This window comes from Centrocercus urophasianus, unplaced genomic scaffold (genome assembly GCF_019232065.1).
Source record: "Centrocercus urophasianus isolate 14NV4802_14NV808 unplaced genomic scaffold, USGS_Curo_1.0 seq_14, whole genome shotgun sequence".
NCBI classification, from domain to species: domain Eukaryota; kingdom Metazoa; phylum Chordata; class Aves; order Galliformes; family Phasianidae; genus Centrocercus; species Centrocercus urophasianus.
Genome location: NW_024884586.1, coordinates 2914890 through 2939692, shown reverse-complemented (window position 1 = coordinate 2939692; position 24803 = coordinate 2914890). Strand labels below are relative to the sequence as shown.

Sequence of the window (24803 nt, the reverse complement as noted above, 5' to 3'; positions counted from 1 at the left end):
AGCAGCCTGTATGCTGTTAGCTCAGGGTTCCCAAGCTCACAGGCAGCCCCCTGTGCCACTTGGTCACTGCAGCACACATACTTTGGACTGCTGCATTATTCAGCGTTGTCTGGCTCAAGCATCTCTGTGGGCTCAGCAGTAGCCTGCACATTACCTTTCACTTAATTCAGTTACTGGTAATCTGCTATGCTGTTCTATTTGATCTGAGCCTCAAAGGACAAATCACGTGTGCTGCAAATTACACAATGTCCAACTTCAAGCAGGTGCTGAGGAACAATTAGATCACTGTCTGCAGGAGCTGCCACTTAACTAAGAAAAGACAGCGCTAAGTAAGACAGACACAGAGAGAGCCCAAAGATTGCTCACACTGGTAATGAAATATTAATCAAACATCATTAGCAGTCTGCAGAGAACACAGTACATTGTGCACTTCTGGGCGTCCTCTGCCAGCTGAGAGCACCCACAAAAGGTCCCTTACATCAGGAGCAGAAAGCAGCTCTGCAGCTTCAAGGAAAAGATCGAAATTTGGAGCTTTTTCCAGACTGAGTGATGTGGCTTCTACATCCACCCAAGTACAGCTGGTGTGTCAGACAGGCAGCATTGTGCCCACAGAGGAGTAGAGGGCAGGGCTAATTACTGACAATGTTTTCAGATGGATTATTTTGCACACAGCTTTTTCTGCTCAAACCTCCTTCATTCTGCTCTCCTGTCTGCCTTTTCTATCCGCAGCGCCCTAATTTTAACTCATGAGCCTGGAGAGTGAGTCAGTTCTGTTTACATGGTGTCTATTGGAGACCTGACTGGAGCAATCCCCTACACAGGATCTTCTCTCTTTATTAATTGGAAGGCACTGAGCAGGTTGCTGGAAGGTGGATCATGATTGTAATACCACACGAAGCAGTGGGCAGAACACAATGTAATCTCTGGTGGAACAAACTTTTATCTAGGAAAATGCTAAGCTGTAAATGCCAAGTTGATCAACCCTCATACATAACTTGCTTTTAAAACTACATGGCCATCTCCTTTGGGAGGAATGAAGTCTTATTTTTGCCTTCTATGAGTCTGAAATGTCACTGAAGCCTGAACCAGGAGGCATCATAATGCTTTCAGTACAGAAATACTGTGAAAGAGTTCAAAATCTACAAATTTCCTCTTTGAACCCTCAGACCGGGACAACACACAGGGGCACAGTGTCCTGCTGAACTGTGTTCCCAGCCCCTCACACCACTAGTACCCAATGTCCCTTCAACACCAGCCCTGAGCCATGCTTTGCCCACTTTAGGGACTTCTCCCTTCCTCTGTAACCTGCACGGGGACCAACAAAACCCTGATCTTTGCCTGCATCCAGATCTCTGCTGGACTGAATAAAAGCAGGTCGATGGGCTCACCATGCTTATGCTGACCCTCATACTCTGCTCAGGTACACCCTTTGGATGTAGGGAAGAGCAATGAGTCATTCCCAAGAACATTTTTTCTTTTCTAATTAATAGCCAGAGCCGCCCGCTGTGGCCCAGTTACTCACACAGAACTGTCTGCCCTTGGAGCTCTCACGTGCTCCCTGTGAGTCAGTGTGTTTTGCAGTGACTGAGTGCTGATAACTCTCTGTCTGAGCTGTTTGTGGAAGAACAAAGCGCTGAGGTTTATAGTAACACGTATAAAAATATGCTTTTTTTTTTTTTTCTCTTTGAGAACATAATTCTCCATATTGCCATTTAAGCAGTCTGCTTCCTCACTGTGTTGGCCTGCATTGCCATGAAGGCACTCTGCAGTTGGGAAGACCTGGAATACAAGACCTGGAATACAAGGTGGAAGTTGCAGGCCATGGGTGCCACTGCCAGCTCCTCTGGTGTTCCCCCAAGTGGTTCTCCTGGTGTGACATCCTGTTATTAGTGAGACCCTGGTATTTTTCAGTTCTTGACTGCCTTCCCTCCCACTTTGAGAACATCCCGAGGGAGTAGCAGCACCACTCCAGTAGCAAAATCAATAAATCAATTTCCTTTTCAGCTATAGCATTTCTAATGAAATGTCACTGATACCGGCAGCGCCGTCTCTAGGAGTCTTAATTTTCCATCTGCAATGTGGCTATTAACAGAGGAGGAAGAGGAAGAGATCAGCACATGGTGACACACTCAGTTACTGCCAGAGAATCGGGAAACCTGGTTTGAGGGGAAGATGCATATGTATTGAAAAGCAGAACAGCAATGTGCAAAATACCTGAAAGTGAAGTCAAGTGGAGCCTTTCATGTTTGAGTAAGATATGAGTGTACCCCAGGCAAGCCTGGTGCAGCCCCTGCAATGCTCTTCCACAGGAACTGGGTGAGTTTTGGTGATGTTCGGTTCAATGGGTAGGACTCTGTGTGCAGGTCTGGTGCAAAAAGAGGGCCGCTGGCACTGGTTCATCCTCAGGCTGGAGAGCAACTCACAGCATGACAGAGGTGTGCACTTAATGCTCAGCTTATGAGAAAAGGTAGCCTTCAGCTGATGGAAACCCAGTACCACTCTCAGCTCTTAAGCAAGCAGGTGATAAAGCAGTGCAGACCTCCACTGATGCTTGCCGCATAAAACAAACCAAGCAATGGCTCTAACACACATTTGTATGGAAATAAGTCATCTAGTTATTTGCTTCTGAGACACATGAATCACCTTTTTTTTTTTTTTACAACACATTGATCATCACGGTATCATCAGCAAAAAAGTACTAGAAAAGCCCATCAGAAGGACATCCCTAGAGCACTATTAGAGAACAGATTGTGCCTCGGTTAGCTGTGGAGAAATGCCCCAGTGGGTCTCCTCTCATCAGCTGTTCTCTTGGGAGGGGCTGAAGAAAGCTGTTGGTGGAACCCATCATGGTACAAAATGAGTGCGAATAGCACTGCTGCAGAGTTGCTTCGGTAGTGTCCACAGTGATCCCACTGCGACGGGAAGGACATGCCATGGCAGCACCAAGGCATAAAATCACAGAATCATTAAGGCTGGAAAAGAGCACTGAGATAATCTAGTCCAACAATTGACCCGTCACCACCTTACTATGCCTAAAGTGGCTTGTATTGCCCCAAAAAGCAGACAAACACACCAGAAGCAAACAAAGGACAGACCATCACCTGCTGTGTTTCACACATCCCCTGGAGGGAGATGCCTTTTAGCAGAAGGCGTACCTCCAAATACTCCTGCTTCACCATGAACATGCTGTGTGCCATTTCACCCGCTCATTTTGTACTGCTGGTCTCCAATCAATTCCCAACACTCACAAAAGCACCACAGAACCCCATCAGGAAAAGATTTAAATGAACTCTATTCTCAGTAGATAAGTGCAGTGAAAGCAAATAATTGCCGTATCCAGGGTACAAGCGAATAAACAGCAATAACAATTAAACTTTATTTAGATTTAATTTGACATTTAGCACAGTAATAAGCACAGAAAGAAGTACCAAAATACCAAACTCATAGCATATAAAATAATCAAATATATTTCATATTTAGTGAAGTCTCTCTGCAGCACATTGGTGGGACTGCCCTGGGCAGCTCAACCATGTATGTATGTACATAGAGCAGTGTTATATAAAATACTGTATGTAGAGAAAGCACTGAAACTTACCACCAAGATAGAAAATAGCTCAAAATTCAGATACTCTGGATTTGGTAGTAATACTCGATATTGAAAACAGGTTTGAGCCCACTGCAGGAGGTTAAGCTCCAGCTGCAATGCTACCACAGGCTTGGGATGTGCCACGGGGCACAGCTAGGACTGGCCAGAGGGACTGTGCTGCAGGAGCTGCCCTCCCACTGTCACAGCACACAACCAGTGCAGATCTGCCTGCAGTGAGCTCACCATCCCACATGAGTGGGTGCAGAACTTCACAAGGGTATTACTGCATTTTAAAGATGCCCCTTCAGCAGATGGCTGTCGTTAATTCCCATTAGCTTTTTAAAATCTAGAAAGCTGCTTTTGCAGTAGGTCAAGCTCCTCCAAGCACTACGCTACATTTGTTCTGGTTTCCAAGCAAGCAGCCCATGAAGTAGCAACCCACTTTGGTGCTATGGCATAGCAATGCCAAATGGAGTACTTGTCCCACAGTAATTCCCACTTGCCCTGAGGGAAGTCAAGGTTAGTGTTGTAGAATCCCAGGTGATTTGTAAATAGGTATAAAACTGTGGCATTCCTGTCAGCAACACTGAAGTACAACTGGAGCCCCAAACACAAAGAAGCATTGAGCAAGGGTGCTGATGTTTTACAGGCTGAGAGAGCCAGCAGAGCTGTGGTTCATCACTCCACCTTTGAGGCACTCCATCTGCTCTCTTCCATATAATTGTAGAATCATTAAGGTTGGAAAGGACCACTAAGATCATCTAGTCCAACCATCAACCCATCCCCATCATGCCCACCAACCCATGCCACTCAATATGACATCTACCCTGGTCTTGAACACCTCCACGGATGGTGACAACATAATTTTGTGCTCGTTTGTTTCTTTGGGGCACAGTGCAATGATTAATTTCCCTGCTTACTCCCACTGGGAAGGCAGCCAAAAGCCCTTTAGGAACTTTCCCAGTGGAGGGGACAGCCATGCAGCAGGTACTGGAAGATGCTCTGAGCTCATCCCATGCATGCAGGTAGCTGCAGAGCATACCCCGAGCCCTTCCAAGCAGCACTTCTGTGCTGCAACAATGCAGCCCTGCAGAAGCCTTACCCAAGGGTAATTTAGTGATTGCTCCTTCTCATCAAGCCAGCAGTTGTGTTCCCAATTACACAGCAGCAATGCCATGGCTAACAGGATGTACTATAATTCATAGATGGCATTAGCATTGTTACTGTACTATGAGTAACCTCTTGGTAATGACCCTTTGAATGGGACAGTATCAATTAAGCAAATATAAATGCTTAGCCTCTGGAAAAATCATTAATAAAAATTTCATTCTGATAGCCTCTAATCACTGCTAAGTACAATTACTCATATGAGGCCACTATAAAAATTATTTTTCTCATCAGAAGAAATTCTAAGGTTTTCCCAACTGTTCGTAATAAAGAGAGCACTATAGAAAAGTCCAGAAAATAAGCACACATTTGTTTCTCAAAACCCAAAGATAAACATGACAATATCTCTAAGGTACTGGCTACTGAACAGGTTTCATTTAGCTATACTCAAGCCGTAGCCTCATATAAATATTTTCAAGCAGCGCATTGCTGTTTCGTTTGGAACAGCTGCAGAGAATTTCTTTGATGTTGAGCTCTCGTGCGGAGATGGCATTTCCATTTTTCTCTATGCTTCCAAAGTGCTGAAACAGGAAGGAAAATATACTTAATATAATCTGGTTTTGCATGAGAAAAAAAATACTGCCTTGAATGCAGCAGCAAGAAATAATTATTCATAGCTGCAGTTGCTACAGAACTGCTGGAATCCTCTCTCATTTGTATTTCAAAGGAGATGGGGAAGCAGCCCATGTCGTGCACCATAGCCAGCCCAGGGCACACCAGAGTAGTCACCCACAGGGTGGGCAGCACAGATTCATCTTCCTGGAGGGACAGAAAACTGAAGCCACAGCAGCTAGGGGCAAAGTGAGAAGAAGAGGCAATGCCACTACCTCCAGGCAAGGTCTCTCCTGTGTTTTGTAAAATAGCCACCTGGGTTTGTTTGCTGCGCTTTATAAATATTTTCCAGAAAAATGTTTGTTTGGGAATGCTCTCGGAGCAGCACTCAAGGAGTCCTCCTAATGACCTCAGTACATGCTCAGAGGCACTTCCTTATGCATGTTTTTGCAGACAGCCCCTTTACTGTGTAATAGTTACTGGAGCAGCAGAAGCTGGAAAATGCTGCTGGAAAACCCACGGGCTCTGGTAGAGAAGGGGAAGTGAAAAGAGAAGGCTCTGGGGAGACCTCATTCTCTCCTTGCAGTACTTGAAGGGAGCTTATGAGCAGAAGGGGAACTGATGCTTTACACAGTCTGATAGTGATGGGACAAGTGGGAATGTCTTTAAACTAAAAGAAGGGAGATTCAGGTTGAATGTTAGAAAGGAGTTCTTTACTCAGAGGGCAGTGAGATGCTGGCATGGCTGCCCAGAGAGGCTGTGGGTCCCCCATCTCTGGAGGTGCTCAAGGCTGGGTTGGATGGGATTCTGGGCAGCCCTGATCCCTGCAGCAAGGACCCTTCCTCCCACAGCACAACTTACTTCTCTCCTGCCCCAGCACCAACACTGTCCACAAATGGGATTTCCTCCCTCTCCGTCTTGCCCAGAACAAGATGGTGCTTCTCCAGGTTTATGACACACTGTAAATAACAAACACCTTAATGTAAGAGGGAAAGTCACAGTTCAGTGGTCTCCAGCATGGGCAAAAGCCCTGCAGGAAAACCTTTACCTTCAGGGACTTCAGTGTCTGCAGGCCAAAGGAGAAGGGTTTCTCACTGTCTTCTGAAAAATAGGAAGATTCATATTTATACAGTCAGAACCATCTCCCCTGGTAACTCCATCCTTCCCTGATGGCTGCCTTGCTAAGTAAGCCCCACTCTAGAAGCAGACTGAATTACTTTGAAAGGAAGCAATTCAATTCTGCTTGAACCTTGTTGTGTTCCCAAAGCTCCATGCTTTCCCTGAGGTAACCCAGCGGGGCCCATACCCAAAATGGCACTCACCCACAACGAATGCAGCGCACTCCACGCGGAGCGCTCCCACTGCCAGCACCAGGCGGTCGATGCGGCCGATCACCCTCTCGCTGCGTGGCAACGAGATCTCCTCCTCCTCACTGGGCAGTACTTCCAAGCGTTCCCTTAACCTGCATGGTGAAAACACTTCTGACATGAAACAGTCATGGGTCAGCCCCTCCGGGAAGCACCAAACTGCACTTGAAGGGTACTCAGTTGTGGAGTGGTCTCAGCTTGTTCCTATTTGCAGCCTGCTGTCAGAAGGTACTCTCAGAAGGTTTGCTGTGCTGTTCTGCCTCTCCTTACCTGAAGAATCTTTTTTCTATGCTTCTCCAAGACTTAAGAAATACCTGATCTAAAATTGCTTCTAATTTACTGTCGGTGAAAGCAAGTGATGCTCCATGTTTCCTTCCATCAGCTGAGCTAACAGCATTGTCCCCATGCTTTACAGCCAGGGCAGGGTAACTCTTATGTGCAGATAGTACACCTGTCTCTCTGCAGTGCAACACATAGATCACATTCAGCCCAAGAAAAGAAGACAAGAGCTGTCAGGGATATCTCAAGAACAGAGATTTCTTCTTTCTACACCCCAAGACCTATGCTGACAACACTGATTATTTTAATTCATCTTTTAAACTGATCTGGAATCTGATGGAAAACCAGTCGGAGGCAGCAATGTCTCTCTCAGATAGAGGCTGTGTTTATTGCTGGCTGTTCAGAGGCAGAGAAGCCAGCACTGAGTTTGGGATCACCTGCATCATTGAGCATAGATAGCACTAGAACCAGGAGAGAGCCAAGAGAACAGTCCGGATCCCCTCCATCTCTTCACTTAAAGGCTGTCTGTAATTGCTGCCAGGAGCACATCAAGGAGGAGTTTGGGAGCTCCTGGACCCTAAGCTGGCTTCTTCTGGCCCCAGGTGAATTGGAGTGTCTTTATGGGGGCAGGCATTTCCCTGAGCCTCTCTAAAGCGCCAGGGAAGGCACAGCCTCTGGCTTTGTTCTGTTCCCCCTGTGCCCTCAGCACATCTCTTCCTGCTGTGCCCCAGGGCTGGAGTTAAGTTGGACTCACGTTTTATCACTGCTGCATGCATTGGGCTGCTTTGAAGCAAGGCGTGCTGGAGCAATGCCTAGTGTCACACAGGGCCCACCACAGCAAGGGCAGAAAAGCCCAGCATCAAAGCTCTGGTTTTAAGCTGCTTAGTTAATCTGCCTTCAGCTTCTGCCACCTCAAAATATAAACAGCAAGAGAGCAGCAGGAAGCTGGGGAAAGGCAGCGGTGTTGCAAAAATGTCGTAGGATCTGCACAAGTGACGTGGGCAGCATGCAGGCCATCACAGACCACCAGCACGCAGCTGGGGCACATTGAGCAGCCCATGTGGTATCCTGCAAAGATAAGACCTCTCCACTTACACTGCTATTAATTGATAAACTGGGCCGAGTTGCTTCACAGTTTGTAGTGAATGCAGCCACATTCCAGCTGCTATTGTGCAAATAAGTAATTACGGCTTTGACAGAAGAGGTGTCTTTTGCCTGTGGCTGTGCAGCAGTTCTCAAGCAGCAAGTTCAATTGCTTTTTACACAGTCATTGCAAGTTAGTGATAAAAAGCAGTGACTGCATGGGAATTAAGTGCTCAAAACTCCCCAACTGCCTGTCTCCACTCTCTGAGATCAGCAGGAGCTTTGCTGCCAACAGCTATCAGTCTTTTCCTAACATCCCTTTCCTTTCCTTTCAGCAAGGAGAAGTCTGTTCCTGGGAGCAACACCAGACACCTCAATCAGAGTGCACAGCCAAGTATCTGCTTTATAATCAGTGCTGGATTGAGTGTTGCCAGCAGCAAGGCCCTCACTTAACAGTGCTGCAGAGTTAAGCTGGACCCCAAGAGCTTCACTGTCTTCCAAGTACACAGAAGGCCAGAGAGAACTTTGGTTCTTTCACCAGAAACACAAACAGACACTGAAAAAATACAAGTGCATTCAAAGCTTTGAATGGTGCTTTCAGAAGCTGATCAGTTCTGTACCTTTCCATCCCAGCTCCCTGCAAGGCCATTTAAATACAACCAGGTTGTGATTTGGTGCTGCAGTAGCAGGTCCTTACCCCAGCCGGTCCAGGCAGGCTGCTGACATCAGGTTATGCTGTGAGCCAGTGTCCACCACAGCCTTCAGCTCCTTCCCAGCACACTGCAAAGAGCAAGCAGAGATGGGAGACAATGTGCAGGAGGGAAGGAAGACTGCAGAAACACCAGAGTTTCCTCATATCAACCCATCCCTTGCTTGTTCTCTCCAAGCCATGGCTCAGGACACAGTTTGCCACATGCATAAGACCCACTGGATCACCGGCATCAGCCCCAGGACATGAGAGCCAGCTGTGAGGCTATCAAAACTAAAGTGGGGAGGAGGGGGAAGCGGCAGGGTGGGGAATGTTACCTGGCAGCTCACCACCAGGAGCTCCTCATCCTCGACACTCCTGGAGCTCCCCATTTTGGCTTGGTTCAACCTATTGCTCTGTGCTGGGGCATCACTCTTGGAGGCCCAGCTGCCTCGGCTGCCTCGCAGCTTTGATAGGTTTGTCTCCATCAGGCGTCTCTGCAGGATGTTGTGTGGTTGCTTTAAGGACACACAAAGAAAGAGCAGAGTGAAGTCAGGGGGAAGGTATGCACTGCCAACCTGCCTGCTTTCTCCTCCAGTGCCTGTGGGCCCCACTCTCGTAGTAGGGCTGCCCCAAAGTCTCTTCTCACTATGACTGGGAACTTTCCAAACTTCCAGACTACGTGGATTCCTGCTGGGCTGCACCCATTTGTTTTTGTGCCAGCCCTGGCTAGTCTGGCTTTGAGTAAAGAAAACTCTTTTTTGGAGAGAAGCACACTGCCTCTCAGTACCTCCTCTGACTGCTTTCCCAAATGCCTGTTTTATATTTAATGCTCATCATGGATGGATGCACACACACTGCTGGAGGTGAAATGACTCCGCTTGATTATCTGCTCACTTCTCTGCCTGGCTGAGCTGCCCCCTTATGCTTTCTTTTCCTTGTCATTTTCATTTGTCCACGTTAGACCTTCCTACTCGTTCATTCTTGAATTTTTTGCATTCAAATTAAATATGCCCATATTACAGACATCTGCAGATGCATCTAAACTGGCAAACCCCAAGTTCTGAAGGAATTTCAATGGGATTAGGATAATTTTGAGAGCCTGGTGCTGTAGTTCCCCAAATTAGCCAGCATGCACCCTCACGCAATGCCTCATCTGTAACATATCTCAGGCAGCATGTTAAATAACAGTGCTCACAGGAATCTAATGCAACTTGGCATCTCCTAAAATAACTGCAGGCACGCTAGTGCTTCAGATCCCACTGTTGGCATAGCACCAGTGGTCAGGCTGGACTTGAGTGATGAGAACAGGTATGCATTAAAAACATCAGTAGCTACTGGGACACGTAAGCTCCTTTTCATTGTTTTTCTGCATACAGTTTGTCACTTGACACCAGATTTCTTTATCATTTCCAGCTGCAGATGCTGTGTCTGACTGGCACACTCAAAAGCGTATCTTGCATAAAAGATGTATGGACAAATACCTGGATGAAGTGCCCACTGGATGGAAACCTGCCCATCACTCATTGGTCACTGCCTCTCACCTTGTCCTGGCCAGATGTATTTGGGGCTGACCAACATTTCTGCATGGCCATCACTCAGAACAGTCTGGGTGTTCTTCTGACATGGCCAGCCTGACTCATGTTGCCAGAGCCCTTTGACAGAGCATGCTGGAAAGTCACCCTGCATTCATTGCTATTCCAACTGCCATCTACCCTTGACTTCAACCTACACATTTTTTACTCCAAGTTCACCTACAGGTGTACTATTGGGCTTTCTTAAGCCCTAGATTTATGATGCCTATCTGGGGTCCATCACTGTAAGGAAAACACCCAACATTCAGCAAACATGAGTTACACCACCAATTTTGTTGACGTTTTTCTTCTGAAAGCTGCAGTGCATGCTGCCTCCAAGGGAGGGCAAATATGGCCTCGTTGTGCTCCACTACATAAATAATCTCATAGAAGGGATTGAAAAGGTTCCCTGCAGCACCGTTCTGTCTTAGGCTATTAATTAGTTAGCTTTAGTTTGCGTTTCCCTCGAATCTTGCATGCAGTAAATCGAGGGGTGTTAGTCACAGAGATGACTCAAGTGATGGATATGAACATGGTGAACAGATAATGTGCAAAGGGGACATTTGCAAATGTGCATTTTGCTGAAAAGCCGCCGTCAGCCCCCTTATGGGAGGGAAGACCTCCTTAGTTACAGATGTGGAAGCTAGCAGCATGCTCCCTTAGCTCAGGTCAGCAGTGCACACAGGACCAGTGCGCCAAGTCATCCAGGTTATTGGTGCTGCCTTTCTACATGCCGCACAAAGCTCCTTAGAGCTTTATAGAATAATTAAGTGTTACATGCCACTATGCACATAGAAAAATATAGGTTGGTTTCTATTGTCATTCAGAAAAATGTAAATACAAACCAGCATTTTTTTCATAAAATAGCTCCCTTTCCATTCTTGAAACTTTGAAAACACCTACAATCCCCAGAAAAGTCAGAGTAGAAACCCAAAAGAAATGAGCGGAGACACCTGGTGTTGCTGAACCTATTTACCACTGTCTGTCAAAACCATAAATAACTCAGTCCAGCTTTGTTCCTCTCTAATTTATAAACAAGTACGTCACCGCAGCTCGCAGTGTGCGTGTCTTTGGCAGCATCTCACTATTTGGGCTGTGGGACCTGGAGATGACAAGGGCTGTCACAGCAGTCTCACTCAGGTGAAGACAAAAGTCAGGCAGATGCCAGCCCCCCCGTCCCCTCACCAGTCAGAGGTACACATCTGCACAGGAGGTGCATCTCTGAGGGGCCACTGCAGGCCACAGAGCCTTCGTCACCACTGCTGGCCAGTGTAAGGCTCACCCTGAAAGGAGGTGACATTAGGTCAGCGATGTCTGCATTGGACAGAGTGGGTCACTGCTGATGGCCAGGGCTCAGAGCCCTGCCTCGTACAGAAGGGAATCTGGATGCCTGGCCCTGGGGGCTGGCTGCCCCTGTGCTTCTGCTTATGACAGGAGGAAACAGACAGCTTCTGCTGAGCCCCGTGGGAAAGGAGAGACCTCCTGCGTCAGAACGTGCCGCTGCCTCTTGGACAAGAAACAGGAGGGCTGTAAATCAGAAAATAATCTACACAAGTTGGAAGGGCAGAGAGGAAAAATTCAGCATGCTGTGACAAGAAAACAAATCACAAAAGATACCAGGAAAGCAGCTTTCCCTTCCCCCTTTTTCCCTGGCTCTCTTCAGCATGTCCTCTCCCCAGCCACTACCCATGCAGGGCCAGCCATCCTCAGCTCTGCATTTCCAGGCACCCATCACCAGCCCTGACTGCACACAGCCACCCCAGAGACAGGCCTATCCATCCCCACACCTGTGAGATGCTGCCTCCTTTCTCCTGCTGAGGCTGATGGAAGACCACTTCCCAAAGCAGTGCCACAGCAAGGTGTGTTCCACTGCTTCCATCACTGCTTCCCCATCCTCAGGGATCCCCTGTTCCTCCAGGGGTATGCTCTGCCATAGGCTGCCAGGAGATGTTCAAGAAACACATGTGTCTCAGGGATGTGGGTTAGTGGGAACAGTGGTGTTGGGTTGGTGGTTGGACTAGAAGATTTCAGTAGTCTTGTCCAGCCATAATGGTTCTGTGACATCTCCTGTAACAGCCATTGGCAGCTGTGCTCGCTGCCAACCTGGCAACATACAGTGCTGGCAGCATTGCTTTGCTGTGACCCATGGCAGTAATCTGAAGCTCATGGCACCAGCACAACCTCATGTCTTCTCTGGTGCTGCAAATAGGCCAAGCATGTGCTGATGCTGTCACTTAGCAGATTCCTCATCTGTGGCATGGAACTTAAGACGGTGGCTAGGGCAATCCCTAGCCAAGTGCCTGCTGTCCCCTGCTGTGGCCATGAGACAAGGTGGCTTGGCAGCGAAGAGACCCATGTCAGCTCAGCTCTCATCCCATCCTGGATGGAGACAGCACAGACAGAGGAGCCGGGGACAGGCCATGTGCCTCCACTATGCTGTACTCCCTCCAAGGACATGGAGGGGATCAGGAGCCACGCACCTCCCTGGGGCCACTTAAGAGCACTTCTCTCAGCCCCATATCTGACATGAGCAATGGTGCCTCTCTGCACTGAAAACAAAGCCATGACACTGGTGAGACCCTGGCAGCCACAGCAAGGAGCTTGGTGTTGACTGCAGAGCTGTGGCCAAGTCTGGCCCTGGTGACAGTGGGGACAATGACCTCATGTCTTAGCACCCCTGCCTCCTGCTACCTGTTGTGAAACACTTGGGTTTCAGCCCCACACAAGCTGTGACAAGCTGTTCAGACTCTGCAGATAACAGCAATAACCACGCTATCATGCTCTGAAAGTCATTGCGTAGCTCCCCGACAGATAACTGCAGCTCTATGTGACTTGGCATAGCTCCTTTCAAGCCCTCCTCCAGCCAGAAGCTATGTCTCCCTGCAACTGCAGAGCATTTGGGATGGCAAAAATCACTTCCAGGCAGCAATGCAGAGAACAGCACGCTCATGGAGCTCAACTCATCCAGAGCTGAGACTGAGCCAGATGAGCAGAAAGGCTGTGATGGAACAATATCAATCCACTCAAAGTAAAGATACACCTTTTTCAATGAACATATCTACTACAGAAATATAACATATAAATATCTATATAGTTTCTTGCAGGGAGCAAGAATTTTGCAAGAATTAGGGCAAACATTTAAAGAAGCAGAGGAGATTTCTGCAGTAGGATGTTATTTCCTAGACTTTGCTTCTTACGTCAGAACTTTTGCTGTTACATTTTAGTACAATTCCCATGAAGAAAAGCTCCAACATTTGTGCACATCAGTATTCACAGGGTCTCTGCAGCCCCTGGACGTGAAGGAGGATGTGGTATATCAGCTGCAGGATGACAGGGATCATGACATATGTATATATTTAAAACCTAGAACTGAGTTTCCTCATAAAAATCAGCAGATGTGCATCAGCTGCCGTCAAAGTGCAGCCTGACAGTTTTATATCCATGAGTACTGCTGCACCTCTCGGAGCCTTTTATGATCATGCTGCACATACATCTGCACCGCAGAGCAATATATGTGTATGTATGGTATGAAGCCATTTTGATTTACTCTGCTTCTGAGGGGATTTTTGTAAGGAAAGCAGCATCCCATTTTCCGACATTTGTGTAAATGCCAAAAACGAAACAGATCTCAGCTCCCAGCTCCCAGCACAGATATCTGAAAGCACTACTGGCGAACAGCAGCCCCTGGCGATACCCATCATCGCATTCCCACTCCCTCTCCTTCACATACATTCCTATACCAATTTCCCCAAGCAAGCAACTCATCCTGTTAACAGTAAAACAGCATGAAAAAAAAGCCTTCCCCCTGCCCTACAACTTTCTCAGTGCCCTCATTTGCTCTGGGGAAATGTGGTAAACCTTACAGTGTCCTTGGAAGTCCCCAGTTTCTTCAGTCCATCCAGGGGAAGGAGGTCTGCAGAGTCCTTGTGAATGAACTGCACTGCCTGCTTCATCCTCCTCTGCTGGCGCAGCGAGGCGGCCTCCCGGATCTCCACTTCTTTCCTCGTCGGCTCCGTCAGAACGCCTGAATAGAACATCTTGCTGCTTTTGTGCAGCTCCCACAGAGTCGGAGCGAGAGGCGATGCGCTGCCTGCGCTTTATAGCCCAAGCGCCGTGACGTGGGGAGCCCAGCAGGTACTCCGGCCCCGCCGAGGAGGGCTGGGGCTCAGCGCTATGCGTTGCACACGCAGCACGGGCAGCTCATGCTCGAGGAATAACGAGTGCCGTTCCTCCCCGCCTGACTGCAGGATGAGCCGCAGGCAGTGCTGCCAGCACCGCTCCGGGCTCCTGATGGAAGCCCCACCGCTGGGCCAGCAAAAGGTGATAGCGGCTGCATCGGAGCTCAGCCGCTTTTCACAGCACCTCCGCGAGGTGGGGAGAGAGCAGATGAGAGCGCAGAATGCAATCAAATACAGACGGACTGTTTCGCAGGCTCACGCAGGAGCTGACATGAGCAGCCACTGAACAGTCTGCGTGCAGGAGGACAACGAGGCCGGCAGATTGCAGGGAGCTGTGATTTTTTCTCTTCTTATGCTGACTTGGCTCTTCAGGCAACAGGAGCACTGTTCTGCTATGGGCACGTGCATCAGGGAGTTAAACACACCTGATTTGTCACTGGGGGAGCTGCCTGACACTCTTTCACCTGATTAAATAGAGATGTATGACCATGCTGGCCCTCTTCCAAAAGCAAGGAAGTGCAGAAGAAAACAAAAGGACTTCCACTAAATCCAGGGGGTGGTTTTAATCGCAGAAGGGTTTAGGTTGGAAGAGATCTTAAAGCCAATTCAGACCCAACCTCAGCCATGGGCAAAGTCACCACCCACCAAACCAGGCTGCCCAGAGCCCCATATAGCGTGGCCTTAAGCATCTCCAAGGATGGGACAAGAATAAATCAGATAAAGACTCCATGTTGGAGGGGCACCCTACCTGGTTTATTAGCAAATGCCCCCAGAGCTCCGGTTTGCAGCACGAAGAGTGAAGCTGCAAAGCAGGTGGAACACAGAAAGCATCCCTCATGCTACAGCTCCAAGATTACAACCTGCGTATAAAGTTAGCAAACAAGTGTTTGTATCCCACTTTACAGCTGTTCGCATGGGCTTAGAACCCAGTCACAGTTGCAGCTTCTCCAGTATAAGGAAAGAGGAGCTGCTGAGTTGTTTTACACCCTTGTTTCTTCTCCTCACTCAATGAAACACAAGGAACAGGCAGGCATAGCAAGAAGTGGGTCGGCTCCCAGCCCTCTCCACTGCTTGTTTATTTATTTATTTCTCATCTTTCCTTAAAAAGAAGTGATTTGTTAGTCTTTGCCATGCCCCAGAAAATTGAATAGGAAGAGGACAGAGTGGCATAATGCAACAGAAACAGAGGAAGCAGCAAGCAAAAATCCTGGAATAGGGAATATATTCCCAGAAAAAAGACAAAACTGTAGAGGAAAGGGAGTCCCCCCCAGAGGAGGCACTGGGGCCACAGAGAGCTTAAGAAAATGAAATCAATAATTAATGTGGAAAAATAAATGATCCCATCCATCAGTGGAGGCTATATAACAGCCCGCTCTAGCAGGTACATAACAGGAAACAAAGTTTTTTACAGTGAGGGTGGTGAGGCACTGGAACAGGTTCCCCAGAAAGGCATTGGATGCCCCATCCTTGGATACACTCAAGGTCAGGCTGGATGGGGTTCTGATCACCTGATCTAGTGTAGGTGTCCCTGCACATTGCAGGGGAGGTGGGCTAGATGGCCTTTAAGGGTCCCTTCCAACGATTCTGTGCTGATTTGGAGACTAAAAAATAGCTTTTTTTCTAAAGAGCTGGTTAGTCACTGGGTCTTTCCAAGCTCTCTGTGGAGCTGAAGACACCATGGAACTTTGCTTTCCTGTTCTTCCCAAATAAAAAGCCATATCTCTCTCCCACAGTATCCCTCACACTGCCTTCTTCAGGAACACCCCCTGAACAGGCAGCCAGGAAACTGGAGGGAGCAGGAGACGTTTCTCCCCATCAGGTGTTGCACTCAACTCTAGCTATGCTGTGCAATGAGTACTGCAGGACAAAAATTTCAAAAGGGCCAATTTTAAGACACAGCACACCCCCTCCCACATATATGCTGGAGTTGAGCTGCAAATATTTATTTTGAAGTAAGCTACATGTATATTCTGAGTGCTAGCCATAACTGTATCATTCATAGTTCCCAAATCTCAGCGGATTTCACTTCCCCCTTCCCGCCAAAGGCAGCTTGGGTGTGAAAGCTGCCTCTGCTGCCGGGGCTTTCCACACCATAAATTTTACATGCAGGTCATTAAAGATATAGGAGGGATCTTGTTAAGGTGAAAGCCATGCGAGTCATTGCACAGCACACAAACACGATTTTCTCTCTCTAACACACAGGGACCAAGGAGCGGCAGGGTATGCAGGAATGCCACTGCTGATGAAGACTGAAGAACCACAGGCTATTGCACTGACTTGCACTGGGCCCCGCATCAGGCCCTGACCTGGTAGAGATTGCTATACCCTGCAAAAACCAAAGCTTCAGAGTGCACCTGCAGGACTGACTGGGCTGAACAGCATTCTCCCTATCCACATGCTGCAGTATTCCGAGTCTGCTTTGATTGATTTCTTGAAGGAGTTTACTGTCACCCAACAAAGGGCCTATGGACTTCCCACACCAGGGGAATCACAGGATCATTAGGTTGGAAATTACCTCTAAGTCCAGCCGCCCATCTACCATCATATTCCCCATTAACCACATCCCTAAGTGCTACATTTCCATGTTACTTGAGCACCTCCAAGGAGAGTGATTCCACCACCTCCCCGGGCAGCCCATTCCAGTGCCTGACCACTTTTTATGAGAAGAAATTATTCCTAATATCCAACCTGAAGCTGTGAGATAATTTCACTATCACTGGAGCTAACAACGCCTACACAGCAGAGTATCTAAGATGCTGAAAAACAGCCAATGCAACAGCAGGGACTGCACAGCATTTGTTCCAACAGAGAGGCAGCCTTGTTTTCACCCCCACATATTTTCCACGCCTGGTCAGTGATTTTCTCACCTTCTTCAGCCCAAAGGACAAAGGGTTGCACAGCAGCCATTACAAAGCCGCAGTGATGCAAGCAGCCAGCAATCTTTCTGTGTTTGTTGAATACAAAGGAGTCCATTCTTGATCTAAATACTCCAATACAACAATCCATTTCTGTCCGCCAACACAGTTAAGCACCTGCTGGTGAAGCACAGTTAAGCACCATGCCTTGCTGAAGGGGGATTTCAAGCAGATGGTTCCCTGGGCAATACTCCTTCCCAGCATGGTGAAAGCCCACTCCTTTGTACACAAAATATCAGTACACACAAACCCCTTGGGGTATTTGCTAAAGCAATGGCAATGAAGCGTTGCCTTTTCAGTGCTTAATGTATACATGGGAAACTTAATAGATCAGTGTTTGCTTTTAGATCTGTGGGGCTAATTAATCATAACTCAGCTGGTCAGATTTTTCCTTGAGTCAACACCTTGAACATTAGTGGAGATAGAATGAGGATATTTGACACCCAGAATGACATCTATGCCCAGCTACAGTCATGGAAGTAGTTTACTAAACTGATTCTAACTTGGCAGCAAGAAGTTTTAAATATTTACCCATAGATTACTGTAGGCATGAAACAATAGGTTGTTATTTTCTCCTCTTCCTTTCTTTCTAAACTACTGAACTATTCTCATAATTAACTGGTACCACAAGGAGGTGCCCACAATGGACCAGAAGACCAGGAGAAAAGCTTCCCTAAGTACATCAGCTAGAAAAGGATAGTCCAACAACACCTATCTCCTCACAGCGAGCAGTACAGGTAGGCAGGACAAGGAGTAGATTACACAGCAGAAGGAATCCTAAGCCCTGTCTTTGGGTGACAGGTTGAGAGTGGACACTGAAGTGCATGGCCATAGTGGAGCACAGGGTATTTGGAAGCTCCTTGCCACACGGTGGAGCTCCTAGTCCTGAAAGGACTCACACAGATCTTGGACCAGCTCTCTTTCTTCTTGCTTTCTAGCTAGAGAATTTTCCTCTGCTGAAGTATAAATCTGCTGCAGAGATGTTTCTCATTCTAGATGCTTTGGAAGTCTATGATTGCCAAAGAGCAGTATTTGTGGGGAAGGGGAGTAAGCTCCTCAAGCAAGGTCTGTGAAATGTACCACCTGGAGAACAGAGATCTCAGACATGAGGTAAAATCAAAAAATGTATATCACTATTTCTTGATCAGGACTAAAACAGATCATCTCTGAAACAGTATTGCCTTCAATGGCAACACAAATTGCAGTATCTCCAGGGATAAAATGAGTTTTACAGCATCAGAATTTCCAAGTTTTTCTGCAAAAGCACCCAGAAGAGGTGCTTATTTCAATTCATGCCAGTGTAGGACTCATCAAGGAACAATATTCTTAATATACCATTAAAAAGGTAGACTGAGAGCCCCTTCTGCCTCTCCCACTTACAGGAGTATTCACAGAAGGACTTCATGAGACAAATATTTCCTCCTTCAGAGGGTAGGAAGAGAGTGGCAGAGAGACTGGGCTGTTTTGTGATGGTCCTTTGTCAAGTCTGAAATTGCTCTGATTTCCCCATGGAGCAAAAACAATAATCGATGAACTCTCAATTTCAGTGCTTGAAGTTCCAATATAAAGAAAAGTTATCACCCAAAATAAAGATGTTTGGGGACTTGGGATACATTTAAAAAAAATTATTATTGCTTCTATGTTTATATCCAAACATCTTTATTCTGGAGCTTTAAGACAAATCAAAACACGAGCCCAAGATGTTTTACTGTATTCATTTCAGATACAACTCTGATTTACATCAGCATCGGAGAGGAGGTCAGCACGGTGTAAGTCAAACACAGGATCTCTCACCTCTGCGGCGCTCCTATGTTTATTTTATGAAGCCACAACTCCAACACGCTCAAGCACTGTGAGCATAAGTGAGCCACCATTGTATCCCCCTCCATATGGCACATGCAAAATTGCAACAACTCATAACTGCTAAGATTTAGTGAGACACATTACTGGATATACTCAGTGCTAATATTTGCTATCGCACAGAATTGCCAACAGTACTTCAATGTAGCTCTCCGAACATAGCGGTTGTGTTTGCCGTGTTGTGGTTTAGTCAAATATCTCCACCTTCGAGTCTACTGAACTGAGATACTTCAGCCTGTGCTGAATCTGTATAGGAAGCCAGCTGCCCCAGGAAAGCAAAGAAGGTGAGAGTATGTACATGACTGGTACCAACAATGAGACATGGTGCTATTGATTACCTGTGCTTTGAGGTGTTCCTGCCCTACTTTGGCTGCCATTCACTGCGAGATCATCTGTCCAACTACAGATACTAATCAAGCTGAGCAGCTGAAAAAAGGGAAAAATATTTTGCTGATTGTCCACACAATTGTGTATTTCCAAAGACAAATGTTCAGAGTCCAGTGCTGACACAGAATCATAGAATGGTTTGGGTTGGAAGGGACCTCAAAGATCATCAAGTTCCAACCCCCTACCGCAGGCAGGGTTAGTGCTGCCCAGCTCAAGCAGGGCATCAGAACCTCCCACCATTTCCTCCAGCTTTCTTTCCTGTCTGGAAATCTATGACTTGCAACCTGCACATCTTTTTGCTGGTAACTGGGAGAAAGAGGGGAATAATCCTGACCCACTGCCAGAGCTCATTTCAGAAGAGTCTCCTCCCACTGTGATCTGAAGAGGTGCAATATCTGTCCCAGTGACATGGATTTTCCAGGCCCCATATTTGCATTTTATGAACACAAAATGATACAAAATAGAAGCTCATTCTCTCTATCAATCTCTCTTCTCCAGAAATGTGGACTGGTTACCGTAGCTGGGACCAAGAGCAGCTAAGCAAAGAAAATGTGTATGGGATCATGGTGCCATTGCTCTCAGTACGTTGCCTGGAAGCTCCAGTTTCCCTAAAGAACATTTCATATTTTGGGGCATGTCTTGTAGAGTTTTCAGTAGACTAGGAAATACTCATCTAGATGCTGCCAGAGCAACTGCAGCCATCCCAGGAACAGCAAGACGCTTTCCTTCACTGTATTAACACATCTGTGCATGAGCTGCTGTGCAATGAAGCCCCCAGGTTTCTGCAGACACTTAGTTTTAGATCTCTCTCCTGCTACAGAAGACCTAAACCAAAACTTACCACTGTTGGGCAGCATGGGTCTTAACTACATTTTCCCCCTAGGTCCACATGCTGCCCTCTCCTGGGGAGTGCTGCAGATGGTACACAGGGTCACCACTGCCCACGGCAATGCCCTGATCTCCATGGTGTGAATGGGGTAGATAACAGGGGGAGCTGCAGGAGGCTAGCATTCACAGGAACAGCTGCCACTACAGCCTACACCTCATTATCAAAGCTCCTCAAAAATCTCCTTGTTGGAGAATATGCCAGGCAAGAATGAACCCTGTGAGGTGCAGAGGGAGACGCAAGGCTGTAGCAAGTTAAATAAAAGCGTGCCACAGTATGAGCTTACATTATCCCTAAGCCAGACTGAATTTTACTGCTACGATGTGTAGAAACACATTATGCTGGGCAGAAGAGCTATGAGCTAAGAGCAAATGGTCAGGCTGTGTCCTGAACAGAGGTGGGACAGGAATTTCGGAACTGCCACGTCCACCCGGTGCTCCAGGCGCTGCCTGGGGAGCTCCCTGCACTAGCTGAGGATGACAGCAATGCCTGCAGTGTTGAGCTTACAGTTCTTAGACCGAAGTTTCCTTCTTCCACTGAATGAAGTTGCTGTTCTCAGCATGGATGAGCCTTTTCAGGGTTTTATTTTTGTAAGTTTGCTGAGAGAATTAGCACCTATGGGAGCCCGGGCACAGTAGCTATGCTATGTAAGCCAGACAGCCTCCTGAGCACTTTTCTGCCAGCCCTGTTTTCACTAACGGGTACCTCTGCTTTCCACACAACCCTCACACCAGCACTCCATCACTAACAGCTAATGGGGGGCCACCCACATTCATGAGCAGGGCTGTGCCTTACACAGGCTTGTCTTGTGGGACACATGGTGTCAAGTTCCCAGCTTTCCAGACTGTTCTCTGAATTCCACATTAAACCCCTGATAAATCATGATCCTGTCTTACCCCAGGCTGCTCTTCACGGCCAGCCTGCTCAGATCAAGCAGTTGTGGGTTTTGCTCCAGGCAGCACCTCCAGCAGGCAGCTGGCATCTTGCAGCATGTCTTTCAGCTGGTGACAGGACACACGTAGCTAGAAACCCTGGTCATGGAAAGCATGTGAGGAGGGTGCAGCAACAAGGAACTCCTAATCTCTGGCTCTAAATCCAAGGCACCAAATGGATAGTCAATACTGCACAACTAAAGGGCTTTCAGTACCTCCAAATGCAGGCATAAGGCATGTTGGAAACTTCTTTTGCTCCTTTATTTAACCCCAACTCTGTCCTGTTGGTTTGTGGGCCAGGAAGCAGAAACCTGTTGGTTTGTGGGCCAGGAACGGAAATCTGTAAAAGAACACATCCAGAGAATGCAGGTCCTACAGGGTGCCAGCACACCAAGGACAAGCCAGCAGGTTCCTCAACTGCAGTGCTGGCCAGCAATGCCACACCAAAGCCTAGCCCCACACTGCCAGCTCCCTGCCCCACCTGCCCTGTTACACACCTCGGAAGCTCCCTGTGTCAGCCCAGAGGCTTTTCTCACCTTTGCCAGGCACTCACACACACCTTAGCCTGCAATCAACACATACACCCTGCACCAACTGCCATTCATTTTTTCTTCTTGTGAGCTGTATTTGTGAGCGTTGTTTTCATGACAGCTGTTGTACCCATCTTACTCTCATCAAATGTATGCATGACACTACAGACACAAATATAATGTGCAAGTTTAACATACTTCCACATTCTTCTATCTCCTGATTTTATTTCCACATAAGATTGCCCATCTAATGCACACCTAAAAGCTGATGTCCATGCTTAGTGTTTTGCTTTATTTCTTCCAGCACAGCAACTGGGAGAGAATGCATGAAACATGCTGAGGCTACCACTGCTATACTGGAATCCTACAGATTAAACTCTCTCTAAACCTAGTCAGGCATAAATATTCACCATACAATATACACCAAATAAACACCTCAAAAATATTCAGTGATCTAAGTATAATATGAAACACTTGAACTAAGAAAAGCAAATTGCATCTCAAGTGACCACTTCAGGATATTTCAGTTTTCAATGTGATTTTCTCTCTCCTTAAAACAATGAAACTCATTTCCTGATCCTCAGAATCATCACAGATAGGACATTTCATGGCATATTACTAAAATACATGTTTGTAAGTCTGTAGTGCCTACTGAAGGGAATTGTGCCAGAAAAAGAAGAAAAGAAAAAGAAGAAAAAAAAGAGCAGGCTTCAATTTTAATTTTGTTAGGATAAATACAGCAGTCAGCTAGTGAGAGAGGATTTCCTTATTGAATTCAGTATGTACACACATTCAATAAGAAAAAAACGCCTCAAAGTTGAGCTTTCTAGCTTATCTTTTTGCACTGTGTACTAAATGAGTTTTGATACATGCACCCCAAAAAATACAGAGCATGAAAATCTGTCCTATAAGCAAAAGAACTGCTCAGACTAAATGGGAAGCAGCAAAACCTGTCGTAGAATGGTTTGGGTCCACAGATGCCTAGAGTCAACACAGCCAACAAAACTGCTGGTACCAGCCCCAAGTTTGGTTCAGGTGTTTTTAAAGAACCACAAAATCACAGAACTGCAGGGGTTGGAAGGGACCTCAAGAGATCACTGAGTCCAACCCCCTGCTAAAGCAGTACCCTACAACAGGTCACACAGGTAGGCACCCAGATGGTCCTGAGCATCTCCACAGAAGGAGACTCCACCACCTCCCTGAGCAACCTGCTCCAGTGCTCCGTCACTGTTAGTGTAAACAAGTTCTTCTATATGATAGTATGGAGCTTCCTGTGTTCAAATTTTAGGCCATTACTCCTCATTCTATCTCTACACACCACCAAGAAGAGCCTGGCCTCACCCATTTGCCTCCCACCTCCCTTTACATATTTAGAAGTACGTCTGTCTCCTCTAAGAACAGCCTTACACATGAGGAGTTTGAAGGGAGCAGCATTAAAAGGAATAGAGGAAGTCCATGTATATTCCAGCTGTGAAAGGTTTTATATCTTGCATCTACCATTTACAGAATGTCACCTATATACATAATAAAAAATCCCTTGCATTTCTGAGTTTATTTAATGCAGAAACGTTTGCATACTGTTATTGTCGTATTATCTTCCCAAGGATTACCGTATCACCATTCCTACCCCCACACCCACACCAGACCTCTTCTGATTCCTTTGATTTGATACCCTTCAGATCTTGCTCTCTATGTTCCATTACAACTTACTTCTATTACACACATATCCCAACATCCCAGACAGAATTTCAGCTCCAGTTCTGGGACTACACCAGATTGTTCATACTGACACTCCATGCTCTGGAAGCTAAGTGCTCACATATCCATCACTGCAACCCCACTCGTGGCAGCATCCACAGTATCAGGAAGAATATTTGCACAACACTCTTTTCAGCTGCAATCAGCCTGCAGCCATCACACGCTTCCACAGCCTCAGTATTCCTATATGTCGTTCAGTTTGCTGTATTTTCACATCAACCTGAGTTATCTTCCCACAGCTGGCAGCTGAAATATAGTTGTATCTCTTCCAAATGAGAACTAAAAGAACCTGGATGGCTACCTTTGTTTTAATATAAATCAGTCCTTGTATTGTGATTTAAGGAAGCTGAGGATCAAACAAACGCCTTAATAATAATAAATTAAGAAGACGACATTGAGATTATTTTCATAAAATATTTTGACAGATTGATTACAACTATTCAGTGGGATAACACAGAAATGACTATGGAAAAAATAGTATTAAAATCATTATTGAGCAACTCGTTCATAATTTCAAATGGTCTAATTTTATTTTTTAACTCTAAGAATTGAAGTCAGTGGATTTAAGGACAATCTCTAACAAAACTAAGGGAATTGTCTTAAAAATATTCTGGGTGCTTATGTCTTAGCACAGGTTTTCACCTCTGCTTTTTATATTGTAAGCTTGAATAAGTTATTTTAGAAAAAAAAGTCAGCCTAATCTACAAAGTAATAAAACACTGGGGAGTTACTTCAGGCAGATGACTGTTTGACACAGCTATTCACAACAGGTCAACCAACTCCAGCTTGGCATACACAAATTGGTTTTGGCACAATTATTAGTATTAACACCAAGATAATTCTAGTCTTGTAGCAGCCAGAAATAGGTGCTCTACTTAATACACCAACAGTTATTTCTCTGTGGGTAAAGACGCAGGCTAACAACATCCTACAGCAAACAGAACACTATGGTGAGGGGTTATTCCCAGGATATAAAGTCTAGCTGGTGTGCTTGCTCCTTTTGGTTACAAAACTGTTATTTAGCACAGCGAAGACAACTAAAAATATTAACCAAGGTTTTC

The 24803-nt window shown here is 46.5% G+C and overlaps 1 protein-coding gene across 2 annotated transcripts; it reads right to left on the bottom strand.

The window, feature by feature from the left end:
- Positions 1–3391: 3391 nt before the first annotated feature.
- NRIP3 (nuclear receptor interacting protein 3) lies at positions 3392–14411 on the bottom strand. Of its 2 annotated transcripts, none has more exons than XM_042814794.1 (7): positions 14160–14411; positions 9061–9240; positions 8732–8814; positions 6628–6767; positions 6354–6406; positions 6167–6264; positions 3392–5274 (listed from the first exon to the last, which is right to left on the bottom strand). In XM_042814794.1, the coding sequence occupies exons 1-7, from the start codon at positions 14331–14333 to the stop codon at positions 5259–5261; spliced, it is 744 nt and encodes a 247-aa protein (XP_042670728.1). In that variant the 5' UTR covers positions 14334–14411; the 3' UTR covers positions 3392–5258. The 2 variants fall into 2 exon arrangements, with proteins under 2 accessions (XP_042670728.1, XP_042670729.1); XM_042814795.1 differs by having other exon boundaries at positions 6354–6403.
- Positions 14412–24803: the final 10392 nt, after the last annotated feature.